The sequence below is a fragment of the Moschus berezovskii genome, chromosome 15 (assembly GCF_049115385.1).
Source record: "Moschus berezovskii isolate FMDL1 chromosome 15, NW_MosBer_1.0, whole genome shotgun sequence".
In the NCBI taxonomy this organism is placed as follows: Eukaryota; Metazoa; Chordata; class Mammalia; order Artiodactyla; family Moschidae; genus Moschus; species Moschus berezovskii.
The window spans coordinates 48493979-48509946 of NC_142474.1; the positions used below are offsets into that span (position 1 = coordinate 48493979).

At 38.8% G+C, this 15968-nt stretch overlaps 1 protein-coding gene across 9 annotated transcripts in view; it reads left to right on the plus strand.

Moving 5' to 3' along the window:
- WAC (WW domain containing adaptor with coiled-coil) overlaps positions 1–15968 on the plus strand; it is an 80389-nt gene that overhangs the window by 32424 nt on the left and 31997 nt on the right. For all 9 annotated transcript variants that reach the window (XM_055430090.2, XM_088844047.1, XM_088844046.1 and 6 more), the window contains exon 4: positions 11475–11581. In XM_055430090.2, the coding sequence (XP_055286065.1) occupies positions 11475–11581 (107 nt within the window). The remainder of the gene's footprint in view (positions 1–11474; positions 11582–15968) is intronic.

Below are 15968 nucleotides of genomic sequence, written 5' to 3' on the forward strand. Positions count from 1 at the left end.
ATTTTTTTAGGAATATAAGTATGAGGCACTGAATCTTGAGGGCATAGGCAGTTTGAAGGCCATAGACTTTTCATTGTTACCTTGTTAATACAGCCCTCACCAAGAGCTAACAGAGGGAGGATAGAAATCTTACTCTAAAATCTGCATCAGTCGCTTAGTAAAAAGTTAGATGGCAGAGGTCAAAAGAAGTTACTATTATTCATTATATGGCATTTCATATTTAGTTGTCATTTTTTGCAGCCTTGCATACCATTGCCTTATTTGACAAGTAGAGGTTACTACAGAAGTTGGATGAACTCTTCATTTTTATTTAGTGCAGTGTAGAGGCAAAATCTTTACTGAAGCCCAGATTGCCTGAATGACGCCTGACTGAGTACGCTTCACTAAATGAGTGATTCTCAACTTAGTTAGACCCAGCCTCCCCACCCTGCAAGAATTTTTTAAAGTTATTTTAAAAAACTTTAAGATATAACTCACATTCCACGCAGTTACCACCCGACCCCCTGGGAGGGGAAATTTTTCCATACCTGTTAGCATCATTCCCATTTTTCTCCCTGCCCACTCCATACTGCTGATCTGCTGTCTTAATAGATTGTCCTGTTGTGGACATTCCATATAAATGGATTGCATGTGGTTTCTTTGTGACTGGCTTCTTTCACTTAGCATGGTGTTTTAATAGATTGTCCTGTTGTGGACATTCCATATAAATGCATTGCATGTGGTCTTTATGACTGGCTTCTTTCACTTAGCATGGTGATTTTGAGGTTCAGTTCATATTATATCAAATATCTGTACTTAATTCCTCCCCCTGCACCAGGTTAAAGTTTATTCACCAACAATTCTCAGTGCTTTTAAAGTTCGTTCAAGTTTTCTTTAAAACCGTATCATGTGCAACTTTTTCCAGATTCATGTGACCACACAAGATAGTTTACTCAAAGCATTTCATGGAGTAGGATTTGAGAAATGATGGCAGACTTCTAAGCTAGACAAGTAAAAGTCAAATATAAGATATGGTAGACTTTGGTATCCTTTTTTTGATGTGTAATTCATCTGCCATACAGTTCCTCCATTTACAGCTGTGTAGCCATCACCACAACCAATTTAGAAAGTTTTTATCATTCAGAAAGAAACTGTAGCTGTACCTGCAGCCCCACTCCCCTGTGCTACCTTATGTCAGCAATCTTTCATCTCCTTTCTGTCTCTGTAGAAAGGAATTGGCCTATAGGGACGTTTTATGTAAGTGAAATCCTACAATGTATAGTCTTGTGACTGTCTTGTTTACTTAGCATAATATTTTCAAGGTTCATTGTGTTTTAACATGTAGCAATACTTGTTCCTTTTTGTTGAATAATATTCCATAGTATAGACATAGGATGTTTTATTCATTTGTTAATCATTTGTGGGGCATTTGGTGTGTTTCTCTTTCTTGGCAGTTCCAAGTAGTGTGCAGTAAATATTTGGGACCCATGCTTTCATTTTTCTTGGACACATATCTAGAGGTGTAATTGCTTGGTTATATGATAACTATAACCTTTTCAGGAACTGCTAGCCTGTTTTCCAAAGCAGCCGAGTGTTTACTTCTATAGCAGCAATGTGTGGGAGAGTGCCAGTTCTCTACATCCTCACCAACACTTGTTAAGTCTGTTTCTCTGACTGTAGCCATCCTGATGGATGTGAAGTTGTATATCATTGCACGTTTATTTTGTATTTCCTCAATGGCTAACGTTTAGCATCTTTTCATGTACCTTTTGGCCAGAGAGTTCCTACTAGCAGAACCAAGTAAAAGTCCTTTGCATATGATTTGCAGATATGTTCTTCTATTCTGTGGATTGTCTTCTCGTTTCTTGATGGTGTACCTTGAAGCACGAAGTTTATTTTGACCAAATCTAATTTATCTGTGTTTTATTTTTTGCTTGTATTTTTGGCAGTGATTATGCCTTTAAGAGTTTTATAGTTTTTGCTCTTACATTAATTTCTGTGGTTTACTTTGTATGATGTAAGGAAGGGGTATAATTCAGTTTTCCTTGTTGCATGTGCACTTTCTCAAGTGTTTTGTAAACTTCCCATTTCTAGCCTGTAGACAAGTGTGAATAATACATACCACCTGCACATGTCAAGAGTAGAAAATAAAAGGGCCGCTTCAAAGGAAATGATGTTAAATATAATTTGCACAGAGTAGTTGGTATCGATCCGCTGAAAATATTTAGCATATTCATTTGTTATAAACATACAACATAGCAGTACTCTTTTTTAAATAGTCTATATTAATGAAAGTGAGAGCTTTATTAATCAGTGAGAGCTGTATCTTTCATTTATGTCTACAAGTTTAATTATTTTTGGTCCTAACTCATGTCTCCTTGATGCCAGCAGGTTTATTATATGGCATTATTGTTGGTGATGAGATTTTTGTAAGAGTTGAACATTTTGGTAAAAGTTCCAAACAAAACTCAATATAGTACAATGTGTGCAACAGTGCATTTCTAGAAAATTCAGCAGGTTGAATAAAGCAGAATCAGGTTCTGCTGCTTCTGCTGCTGCTGTCACTTCAGTCGTGTCCGACTCTTTGCGACCCTGTGGACTGTAGCCTACCAGGCTCCTCCGCCCATGGGATTTTCCAGGCAAGAGTACTGGATTGGGGTACCATCGCCTTCTACGGAATCAGGTTCTAGGCGCAGTTAATTAGAAGCTGACTTTTTTCAGATATGAAATGGTTCTTTGAAAAATGTCCTGTGCAGAGTAGTTAAGTCTGGTTAGCTACAACTTTTGCTTTTCATCACCAGTTAGCTCAAATGCATTTGGTAAATTGGAGAATGGCATCAATATAATGAAGTTGTGTTGATTTATACACGAAAATGTTTTTTCTAGGAAATGCAAATCAGAATAGCAAGAGTAGGATATAACTTTAAATGGAAAGGGAAAGCCCTTATCTAGCTGTACAGGCAAGACCCCTAAAGAAAATTCAAGTCTGGTTTCCTCGGTTTCTCTCTGTGGCAGTTTATAGTTTTCTTTTCTGTCCATTTTTTGGATGGTAGCCTTGTTACCCAGAATTTCATTTCCATGTTCTCAACCCCAGTAATTTAATATCCCTTGAAGCAGTCTGCAAACATACTGAGCTGCTTGTCAGTATTCAAGCTTTTGTTAGTGCTCCGTTTATGATAAAGTGCAGTTTTGAGTGATTTGCTCCTACCCTATTTTCCCCATAAAACTTCTACTTTTAGTGTGCAATTTGACAAAGTTTAAGGTGTTTCAGGAAAACACTGATTGTTATGCAGAAATGCCCATTACAGGTAGATTACTTTTTTTGTGAACTCCCCCTGACCTTTAAGTCTCTCTCTCTCAAACTGTTTATGGCTGCATTGGGTCTAAGTCATGGTACATGAGGTTTTTGTTGTGGCATGTGGGCTTTCCAGTTGTGATGTGCGGATTCAGTAGTTGCAGTGCAGGGGCTTAGTTGCCTGATCAGGGATGGAACCCTCATCTTCTTCATTGGAGACCCGGACCACTGGGGAAGTCTGAAATCGCCTTATGTTTAAATATCTGTGGTCTCTGATTCTAATTGATGAGAGAGGACACTTGGAATAAAGTGTGGTCTGGATACTGTTAAAATATGTGTGCATATTCAGTGTGCCTGACTGTCCTGTGACCCCATGGACTATAGCCCGCTGGGCTGCTCTGTCCATGGAATTTCTGAGGAGGGAATACTGGAGTGGGTTGCCATTCTTCTCCTCCAGGGGATCTTCCCAATCCAGGGATGAAACCCGCGTCTCATGTCTCCAGCATTGGCAGGCGGGTTCTTTACCACTAGTGCCACCTGAGAAGTCCTCGTCTGGATCCTGACCACCAAAACCATCTTGACAGAGAAAGTGCATGTAAAAAATCCAAATCTTAGGATCCCGTCTCACAGAGTGGAGATCACTGTGAAATTAACTTTGAATTCTACATTTTTTACCAGATTGATATTTGAGGTCCACTGCTGGACCTTATTCAGTCATACACATTATTTGCTTGTATGAGTTTGAATAGCATTTTGGGGTGGTGGATATACTTGAGATCTTCATTTGTTATGGGTGTACCTTACATATTCTTCAGTTTCTTGGAGAAAGCATTAAGACTTAATTTCTAAGTCTGAGGATGTCGTAGGGAATTCTAGTGGTTATCATGTTCCGAATAAGGACACAATGCCATGTTTTGCCCCTGAATAGACTGGAACTTATTTAATCTTTAGAAAAGCTAGTTGCATTTCCTAGCCTTGTTTGTTTATATAGAATTGTATGTATTTCCCTCTTTCCATTTAATATCTAAGTTCCCTTTTCTAAATGGGAGGGCAGTCTAATTGCTTAATGCCCATTTCTTGCTGAGTCAGGTGAGTTTCACTACATTTTTTGTCCCATTTCCCATGGTACTCTTAGGACTTCATCTTTCTCAAACTGGAGGTTATAGCCTTCTCACTCTTAAGATCTAGCTTCTGAAGTTTAGAGGTTGACAAGTAGGACGGGTTATTCTGCCTTTTTAAATAGTAAAGATTCTGTCAGGGAGGAGGGTAGCATCTTGTATTATTAACATGAACTGTCTATCATTTGCCTGGTCCAGGAGTTGGCAGACTTTTTCTTAAAGGGCTGGATAGTAAAAATTCTAGTCTCACAGTCCACACAGTCATTGCCACAATTAAGAGAATAAAAGTAACTGTAGATAATACTTAAATGGCTGGCTGCACCTGTGTTCTGAAAGTCTTGAATACTTATTTCATCAGACTTTAATTTCTTAAGGTTGGTTTAAATTTGTGTTACTTAAAACAGTTTCATCCCACTTAGTCACAAATTCTGCTTTTCTCGAGGAAATAATTTCTTTTTCTTTGAGTGGAGAGCCTTTTTCTTGGTAATGTAGAGAAAGCATAAAGGTCATCAGACATGTAAACAGCTTTTGCTTCTGTTACTTTGTTGAGCCAAGCAGCATCTATGAGACAGTCTCTCACCAGCGCATATATATATATATATATATATATATGTCTCTGAATTTAGCACTGAATGTCTGAGTTCAAGGTTTATGTGTGGCTGTATTTTTCTTTGGATATGTTTCCATCCACAGGTCATTTATTCCTTCTCTCAGCTTTAGACTATGCATTATACTGCTATTACCAAAATAAAAAACACTTTTCTTATCCTGAAACATAAATATCCATCATGGAGTGGGATATAAAAATTTATGGGAGGTTTTAAGATGAAGTACAAGTTTTCAAGGAAATACTGTTTGTAGCACTCCATAGGTATCGCTGTGGAAAATCATAACCATAATCATTGCTCTGACCTTGCTTTTCTGCCTGCTTGATACTTCAGTTTGGAAAGAACTACATGGAGAAATTAAAAGTCTCAATGGGATGCTCATCCCACCCCCACCCCAAATACTTTGGAAGATAATATAAACTGTAGCTTTTGTAATGGTTACCTTTGGTTCAGTCGATTATAGTCATGTTATTCAGAGGCAAATCTTCCCTGAGTTGAGTTCTTAAGTGCATCCTTCTGACCCTAATCTAGAGAGCCTGTTGCCTGCTTTATCATGCTTCCTGTACAACCTCTTTTACTTATTTTGGGTTCTGTTTAAGAATATCAGTTTATTCTTAGTCTTTCAGTAAAATATCTGTGTCTTGCTCCTCACTTTTTTGAGGAGCCACACCTTTCTGCTTATGGGGTCTTAGTTCCCCAACCAAGGGTTGGAACCATGCCTTCAGCAGTGAAAGTGCAGAGTCCTAACCACTGGACAGCCAGGAAATTCCTCCTCACTTCTTTTTTAAAGTTGGTAGTTTTGCTGAGTGTTCTAGATGAATCTGTCTCATAGAATGTGAAATCTTCCCTATCAAAAAGCTCCTGTTTCTGAAAATAGCTTTCCTGTTAACAGCTGACTGAGTTTTTTCTCTTGATTCTATTAAAGTCTTAGACTAGTGTGTCTTAATGCTTATGGTTTCTAATTGTTACGTTGTGCCCTCTGAAAACACTTATCAATGGACCTAAAAGCTATCTAACTCCGGGAGTTGGTGATGGACGGGGAGGCCTGGCGTGCTGTGATTCATGGGGTCGCAAAGAGTTGGACACGACTGAGCGACTGAACTGAACTGAACATGTCATTTGTTCAGAAGTTAAGTGCTTCAGTACTAATTATCACTTTTTTTGAATTTTCATTGATATGAAGAATAACACTAAAGTGAATTCCTGTGTCTTAAACTCAAGAGAGATCAGTAGATCTCGTTTTTGATATATCTTAGGCTTATAGAGGACTCTGCCTATCATGTCTTTTACCACATCTTTAGTGTGGCACTACTGTTTCATAGATTTATGTCTTGCTCAAAAACGTATGCAAATAAATGTCAGGGCATCTAACCCAGGCTTCTTACAGAACTATTCTGGGGATCATTTCATGGTAAGACTGGCCATTCTTTTCTTCATTATTGCAACATATTTATGGAAATTTCCATGGGATTCTCAACTCATAGGGTATAAATACGGTGTTTTCTAGATCATATTACTTGCATGCAACTGTAAAGCTGAGTTTTAAAAATAGTTTTTAAGTTACACCTGAAAAGGTTCTTTTTTACTTGCATGCAACTGTAAAGCTGAGTTTTAAAAATAGTTTTTAAGTTACACCTGAAAAGTACAAATTTTGGTCTAGATCTGAGATTTTCTTCTTAAAAGTCTTAATTTGGATTTTTTTTCTTTTTAACTGAATATGTTGGGGTCCCCAGACCACCCCCCAGGCTTGGTGATTGTCTTAAGAGGAGTCACAGGACCTAGCATTCATTACCACGGCTTTGCCTTAATAACTGCGAAAGAGCACTAAGTGACGTCGGCAAAGGGAAAAGGCATGTGGTGCAAAATCTGGAGGACACCAGGTGCAGGCTTCTGACAGTCTTGGCCCAGCAGAGAGACACAGCACACCCTTCATTCCTCCAGCAGCGGATTGTGACAACACTGGTGAAATGTTGTGGACTGTGGAAGCTTATTAGAGATTTGGTACCCAAGGTTTTTATTGGATTTGGATTCTTATGTAGGCACCTCTGCCTGATTTGAACCAGAAGTCTGGATTCCCAATGGGAAAGCAGGTATTCAGCATGAATCATATCGTCTGCAGAAAGGCTTAGGCACAGTGAACCACTCTTAACAAGTACTGTTGTGGGAACCCTCCTGAACAGTCATTGTGCTAACAGAGGACCAACTGTGCAAGCAGACTTTTCTAAGAATAGCAATCTCAGGCTGGCATGTTAACGTCCCTGTACACGGAGCTTATCCTTGACTGGTTGCTTCTTCGATTGTGTTCAGTCTTAAAATGTTTATTGAAGAATTTATTGACTACTGTATTTTTAAAAAAGTTTAGGATGTTTTACATAAATATATGCTGTCCAACAAAGTACGTTTAAACAAGTAGATGAAGAAACCACTAGACATCTTAAGCAGCAGTCTTGTCTTGGGAAATTTTCCTCTCTTGTATCCCTTATATTTTCCTAGGTACATATCTTTTGTCATGTCATTAGCTTTATTGGGTCTCTGAGTCTGCTTCTAGCTTCCCCAATAAACTGTTCTAGCCAAGGTTAAATCTTGGTTATTCCCTTTCCTCTTGCTTTGCTGTTACTCATTCTGAGCTCATGGAAAAATCCCATGGACGGAGGAGCCTGGTGGGCTGCAGTCCATGGGGTCGGTAAGAGTCAGACATGACTGAGCGACTTCCCTTTCACTTGTCGTTTTCATGCATTGGAGAAAGAAATGGCAATCCACTCCAGTGTTCTTGCCTGGAGAATCCCAGGGATGGTGGAGCCTGTGGGCTGCCGTCTATGGGGTCGCACAAGGTCGGGCACGACTGAAGCGACTTAGCAGCAGCAGCATATGTGAGTCCCCTACCTGTCACCTTTCTAATGTAACAGACTTCTTGCTCCACTTCTGGATTCCTAGATCAGCTGACCATTCCAGCTGAGTATTTGAAACCTTAGGTTGTCTTCTGTCCTAATCCACCTTTCTTACCTATTTGGAGGCATACCTTGGGGAGATTGCCATTTTGGTTCCAGATCATTTCAGTCAAGTGAATATTGCAATAAAGTGAGACACAAGTTTATTTCCCAGTGCATGTAAAAGTTTATACTATACTGTAGACTGTTAAGTGTGTAATAGCATTATGTCTAAAAAAATGTACATACCTTAATTTAAACTCCAGTACTTTGGCCACCTGATGGAAAGACCTGACTCATTGGAAAAGACACTGATGCTGGGAAAGATTGAAAGGAAAGGAGAAGGGAACAGCAGAGGATGAGATGGTTAGAGAGCATCACTGACTTTAGCGGACATGAATTTCCGTAAACTCCAGAAGATAGTAGGGACGGGGGAGCCTGGCATGCTGCAATCCATGGAGTTGCAAAGAGTCAGACACACCCAACCACCTTAATTTTAAAATACTTTATTACTAAAAAAAAAAAATATGCTATTTTGTGAGCCTTCAGGAATCCTAATTTTAAGGTCTTGCCTCTATGTTGATGGCTGCTGACAGATTGGGGTGGTGATTGCTGAAGGCTCAGCTGGCTGTGGCAATTTCTTTAAGACAGTGCAGTTTGCCGGCTTGGCTCTTTTTTTCACAAATATTTCTCTAGCATGCAGTGCTGGTTGATAGCATTTTGCGTCTTTCAAAATTGGAGTCAGTAATTTTCAAGCCTGCTTTTGCTTTTATCTGTCAAATTTTTGTAATATTCTAAATCCTTTGTAATTTCAAACAATCTTCACAGCATCTTTTCCAGGAGTAGCTTCGCTCTTAAGAAACCTCTTTATTCATCCATGGGAAGCAGCTCCTCATCCATTCAGATTTTATCATGAGATGCAGCAGTTCAACCCCACTTTCAGCTCTACTTCTAGTTGTCTTGCTATTTCCACCACATCTGCAGTTCTTCCTCCACTGAAGTCTTGACAGGTCTCAGAGTCACCTGTGAGGGTTGGAATGTGCTTCTTCCATACTCACGTTAATGCTGATATTTTGATCTCTTAGCATGCATGAATCATGAATGTTCTTGATGGCGTCTAGATTGATGAATTCTTTCCAGAGGGTATTTAATTTACCTAGGTCAGTCAGACTTATGTCTGTGGCAATTATAACTTTATGAAATGTATTTCTGAAAAAGAACAGAAAGTTGAAATGACTCCTTGATCCATGGGCTTGCACAATAGATGTTAGCAGGCATGAAAACAACATGACTTATATGTTTCCATCAAGCTCTTGGGTGACCAGGCACATTGTCAGTGAGCCCTAGTACTTTGAGAGGAGTCTTTTTTTTCTTAACCATACGTCTTAACAGTGGGCCGAAGACATGTTGTAAACAGATGTGCTGTCATCCAGGCTCTGTTGTTCCATTTATAGGCAGAGAAGATTTAGCATAGTTCTTGAGGGCCCTGGGATTTTCAGGTGGTAAATGAGCATTGACTTCATATCACCAGCTGCCTTAGTTCCTGAGAGAATCAGCCTGTTCTTTTAAGCTTTGCTGCCAGGCATCGACATCTTCTCTCTGTGAAAGGAATAGAAAGCTGTTTCAGTCTATGGTGAAAAATTTGTTGTTTAGTGTAGCCACCTTCACGAATGTAAGATTTTAGCTTGATCTTCTGGGTGACTTGCTGCAATTTCTATATCAGCACTTGTGGCTTCAGTTTGATGTTACAGAGACAACTTCTTTGCTTCAGCCTCAGGAACCAACCTCTTGGCTTCAGACTTTCTCTATAGTTTCCTCACCTCTCTCAGCTTTCATAGAATTGAAGAGAGTGTGGGCTCTGCACTAGGCTTTGGCTTCGGGGAATGTTGTGGCAGGTATGTATGATCTTCTCTCCACCTAAACTCAAACTTTATCGACATCAGCAGTAACGCTGTTGTGCTTTCTTCGTGTGTTCACTGGAGTAGCATTTTTAATTTTCCTGCGGGAACTTTCCTCCTGCATTCACATTGGCTAACTGTTTGGTGCAACAGGCCTAATTTGCTTTCTGTATTGGCTGTCAACCTGCCTTCCCTGGTAAACTTAACCCGTGTCTAGCTTTTCATTTAAAGTGAGAGATATGTGACTCTTCCTTTCACTTGAGCACTTGGAGGCTATTGTAGGGCTATTAACTGGCCTAATTTCAATACTGCGTGTCTCAGGGAAAATGACAGCCCGTGGAGAAGGGGAGACATGGGGGAGCAGTCAGAACACACACATTCATCATTTAGGCTTGCCATCTTGTGTGGGTGTCGTTTGTGGTGCTTCAAAACAAATTCAATAGTAAATCAAAGATCACTCTCCACGGATTGCTGTAACAAAGATAATCACAGTGAACAAGTTTGAAATGTTACAAGAATTACCAAAATGTAAGTTTGAAATGTTACGAGGATTACCAAAATGTGACACAGAGACAAGAAGTGAACCAATGCTGTTGGAAAAATAGCACTGATAGATGTAAAGATTGACACAAACCTTCAATTTGTACGAAACTCAGTATCTGTGAAGTGCAGTAAAGCAAAGCCCAGTAAAACAAAGGTAGGCCTGTAATTGTTCTTGTTGATTGAAATAGTTAATTCTTACTAAATTCTTCTCATAACCACCCTGATTCTGACTGCTAATTAATTTCCAGGACCACTGGACCATCTAAATTGCTCTTCCTGCTTCCAGCTTTTGTTCATTATCTTGTAGCCTCCATACCACTTGCCAGTTCATTTTTTGGCACAAGGAGTAGGTGGGAAGTTGAATTACGTTACCTTTATGATGAAAAATACATGGAATGAAACTGAAATACTAACAATTAGACTTTCGTAGTGGAGCTTTTTGTATTACTAATCAAGTCTGGAGTTTTAGATCTTGGCTTTTCTTAAGATAAAACTGGCATCCCTGATGGTCATTGTTCATAAAATTCTAGTTACTTTAAAGCAACTGGTCCTGTTGTGAGGAGATATGATGTCATTTTCATCCTCTTGAAAGCAAGTACCTTCACTGAAAGTTAACTTTTTGAAAACTTTATACTGTTTTAGTTAAAATTTGTCAAAACTTTAAAGAGCAAGTGTGGAAACTGTTTAAGAAGTTGAAAAGTAATTGCAAAAACTTACTAGATCATTGAGGCTTCCCTGGTGGCTCAGACGGTAAAGAATCTGCCTGCAATACAGGAAACCCGGGTTTGATCCCTGGGTTGGGTAGATCCTCTGGAGAAGGGAATGGCAACCCAGTCCAGTATTCTTGCCTGGAGAATTCCATGGACAGTGGATAATTGGGTAACTGTCACTTTTGTTCTCTCATTAGTGGAACTTTTGGTCTTTTTTCTAAGTATGTTGTGTCTTTAATATAGCTTGTAATTTTTTTAAAAACCTAGTTTGCTAGAAATGATAAAATTTCAGTTTTGCAATGATGAATTAGTGATATATCTGCAGTATAACAGAAGCCCAGTATAAACGTCAGCTATGACTTACTTAAAATTCTCTTTGCTTTTTATTTTTTAAAGGGACCAGTTACTCTCCCCAAGAAAATTCACACAACCACAGTGCTCTTCATAGTTCAAATTCACATTCTTCTAATCCAAGCAATAATCCAAGCAAAACTTCAGATGCAGTAAGTATATAAACATTTGCAGTTTTGTTTTTTGAATATATTGCAAAATTTTTAAAAATTGATTTTAATGCACCTGAACTAATAAGCTAGCTTTAATATTAAAACTGAGGATAGTCTGAATATGCCATTTTGATATTGTTTTATTAGCATTCTTTTGTGGAGCAAAGTTTACCGATGTGATACTTGAGATACAAAGAACTTCTGATTGTGAAACATGTGTCTTGACTTGAGCTTTTGTTTTCATAATCTATAAACTTCTGTTTTTAAAATCTATAAGTTGAGTATCTACTATATTATATACCCTACAAGACATTAGTGATAATAGAGGTATTGGTCCTGAAAGGCATGAAACCCAATGAAGGATTGTAGGTTTTCTAAAAATGAAATAATTGTTAATGAAGTAGTTTGAACTTTTTAAAGTTAGGATTCAAATGAAAGTTCTAATACATTCATGCAAAAATAAGATTTCAACTTTCCAAGCAGATGCTAGATTTTTGATGTGTAGAACTGAAAAAAAAAATGGAGACTGACTATAGGTCGGTAAACCATTAGATCAGTGCATGTTACGGTCCTGGGGGAGCCCTCAAGAGGGGACTGAGCCTGGATTGAAGAGGTTGTGCTGGCCGACAGGCTGATTGTAACCCATGTAGTGGAAGAGGTCTGGAATTTGTGTAGCATGGAAAGGAACAGCACCTACAAAGACATAGAAGTGTGAAAAAGCACTTTGTTTGAAGAACACAGGTTTGGTGGTGTGAAGAAATGGTAGGAGCTCAGGTTACAGAGAGAATGGGGCCAGATCACACAGCGTTCTCTGCTTCCCAGGGATCGTGGACTGTACTTGAAGGCAGTGGAGAGCGCCTCAAGGGCCTAGTCAGGGAAGTGCTGTATTTGCAATTTAAAAACCATCAGAAAGCAATGTGGAAAATCCATTACAGGAAGGACAAAAGGACAACTAACTGAAAGGCCATGGAAGTATTGGTTGAATCCAGCAGGCATTGCCTTGGTTATTCAGGTGGTTATCATATCTTAAGTGGTATTGAAAACTCTTGGGGTTTATTATTTTTTGTCTCTTGCTGAATCAGTGTGGTCAGTACATTTCCATAGAAAATTGGGACATCAATGATTTTCATTAAAAAAATTGTGATTACTTTTAAGTATTAGGGTCTATTCAGGAAAACAAATCATACTGGTTATTTTAGCACAGAGAATTTCAAACACAGAAAACAAAAGTAGCATAGATAGTGATTACCCCTGAGGGCTGGAAACAAAAGGAAGAGGTTAGGGTTTATCAGAACCTAATTGCTCAGAGGAGGAGCCCTGCACAGTTCTCTGAGGGGTATAATGAAGCTGTTTCTGATTCTGGATTGAGAGCTGGAAACTGGGATCCACTGTGGCTGCTTTCTCCTGCCCTTCAGTCCTCCTCTAATGTCTGGTATTGTCAGACTTTTGACAGAAAGCCAGCTGGCGAAATAGAATGTAATTTGCATTGTCCCAGCCTTAGCATCACAGAGGGCTTCCCCGGTGGCTCAGAGGTTAAAGTGTCTGTCACCAATGCGGGAGACCCGGGTTCGATCCCTGGGTTGGGAAGATCCCCTGGAGAAGGAAATGGTAACCCACTCCAGTATTCTTGCCTGGAGAATCCCATGGACAGAGAAGCCTGGTAGGCTAAAGTCCATGGGGTCGCAAAGAGTTGGACAAGACTGAGCGACTTCACTTTCACTTTAGCATCACAGAACGTAGAAGGATGGTATTGAGATCCAGACAGCAACTTGATAAACTTTCACAGGTGTTATCATCACACTGCTTCTGCTGAATCATTTTCAGTAAGAAATATACTCAATATTTTACAATGAGTATACATTTTTGTGAAAAATAGCCCCATTAATGTAACAGTCTAGCACTTAACCTCATGTTCCCTTCATCTCTGACGATTTAGATTTCGTATTCATCTCCTGTTAGGACAGAGACGGGCCATGTGGACATTGTTTTGGTGAAAAAAAATTCTTTATTCAGGAAAAATGGTTTCTGATTATCTTGATTTTCAGGAAATAGATTGGCATAATGAAATCAGAGAGCATAAATAATGGGCATCAGCAAGTTTGCAAATTCTAAAGAGTCTCAGGGGATTTCACTATGTGGGGGGCAACAGAACATGGATTAAATGAAATGTGTTTTTAGAATCAAGGTCCCCCTTTCTGTAAATTTCAACTCTAGGTATATAATTAACCTTCAAGTGGTGATCTTTTTCATCATAATGTACCCAGTGGGCGTGGCAATTTTTTACAAACTGAGTTTAATGTTACCTGAGAAGCTGGCTTTTGAACGTTAGTAATCTGAAGTAATTTGAAGGTTACTTTCAAACTATGTCTTAATATCACTTCTAATGGACTTTTTTTTGAGTAGTAAAGTAAAATATAAAATCACTGTTCGTTAATATTTTTGTAATGAAAGAGACCAACCGATGAATATCAGGTAGCCCAGGTTAAAAAAAACACAGTATTTTAACGGTTAAATAAAATATCTTACAATTATATTTGTCAATTACACCTCAGTAAAGTGGAAAATAATACAATGGGAAAAGCATTTAACACCTGCTTTTGCATATCAGCATTTAAAAATTTCCCTGTTTCTTTAAAAAGTTTCTTCCTTAACCTCTTTTGGGGGATAGAAATAGGGTGGAGAAGATGAACTTAAATTGCTAGTATGTGATCGTAATGCTGTACCCTGGAGCACATTTTTTTAAGTAAGATATTAACTTCTACTAACCTGGGATTTGATACACCCATGCTCTTCAAGCTTCTGGTCTGTGAACTTTTTAACTTACTGTCCTGCAGGTTGTGCCACAATGGAAATTAGTTGTCATTAAATACACTCTTTAGTTGAGCTATGGTATGTGTTTTTTATTTTTAAAGGAAGACCTTTGGCTCGAGAAGCAGTGTGTTGATATATATTCTGATGCAAGCTCCTTATATCCTCCAGGACAGGTCACAGTTTGCATAACCGTCAATTTTGAAGAGCACTGGCTTAGACCTCTCTGTCCTACTCCAGTGTCCTCTATCCGCCTTTAGACCAAATCTCCTTCAACCTCTTTAGACCGAACTAGTAATCCCATGTAATCATCTGCCTAGCAAACCAAATCTTGCAAATACATCCATAGAGGACTTTGTTGGCATAATAATTTAGATCTAGGGGGTGGTAGATGGTAGAGAAAAACCCTTTTGAATTTTGCCTTCTGAATTGGGTTCCCGCAGCCTGGTGAAGCCGCCTCCTGGCTAGAGTCAGGTGGGGTGTTGAGAATTAACTCTCTCCTGATCTCTAGAGGTTTGGAAGCACTGGGCTGATTTCCAGCAACTTCACAAATTTGAAATAGTCTGAGAGCAGAATCTTCAGTGTTTCTTCAGCTATGCTCAAAATTGTTATGACATTTCCAAAATTGGTGTTGATTTAGTGGAAATAATAGATGACTCAGAAACCTGAGTTTTGATCTTTTCTTCTATCACTCATTAGTTTTGTGATGTTCTCTCAGCTTGTTCCTATGTGCTAAATTCAAGCTGAATAGGCAAGTGCATAAGAATTCGTTTCCTGAAGTGTTCAAATTGTGTCCCTCTGCACAGTGGTGAGCAAGGAAAAAGTATAGCCCTTGCTTCATTTTAATCTCAAAGCTCCTTGGTGTAAACAGTTAACAATAAATTCATGTAATACTAGGATTTATACCAGATTTCCTGGAGCCAGTGCAGGCAGTTAAACATTACATTGTTGAGATTAGTTCCATGAGTACTGGGCCTTTCAGGTAATTTTTAATTTCATGATAATTTTACATTTCATGATAATTTTACAGTGTCTATGAAATGACCAGCAAGAGACTATATTTGAGAACTAAGACAGACCAATTTTAGTTCTAGGAAAATGAGTGATGCTGCTGATCCTGTGTGTTGTGTGAGACAAGTTCAGTTAATACTTGACATGTCTTGTGGATTGTGAAGCTGGAGCAGATTCATAGCTTTAAATATCCTGTGTTTTATACTGAAGCTTTTGTGTGTGTGCTTTTCCCCCCCACTAAGTAACAGTGAATACAAGCAGCTTGTTCTCTGTTACACTGATTACTGTTGTGCTGTGAAGTGTTCAGAACTGATGGGCTCTCATGCCATCAGGTCAGTCAGTTGAGAGTGGATTCTCCATGTGACTAGACTTCAGTTAAAATTGTGGTAATGGGGGTTTTGTAATACTTTTCTAAGGTCAGTATGATGTTAATTTCATGTCTTTCTTCTTATACCTAGTAAAGATACTGAACTGTTTATAGAGTGTTCCATTGTTACAGTTGAAGGTTTTCTTAGACTAAGAGCTCCTAAAGTGTACATGCAGATGATTCCATCTCAGATGAGGGGAT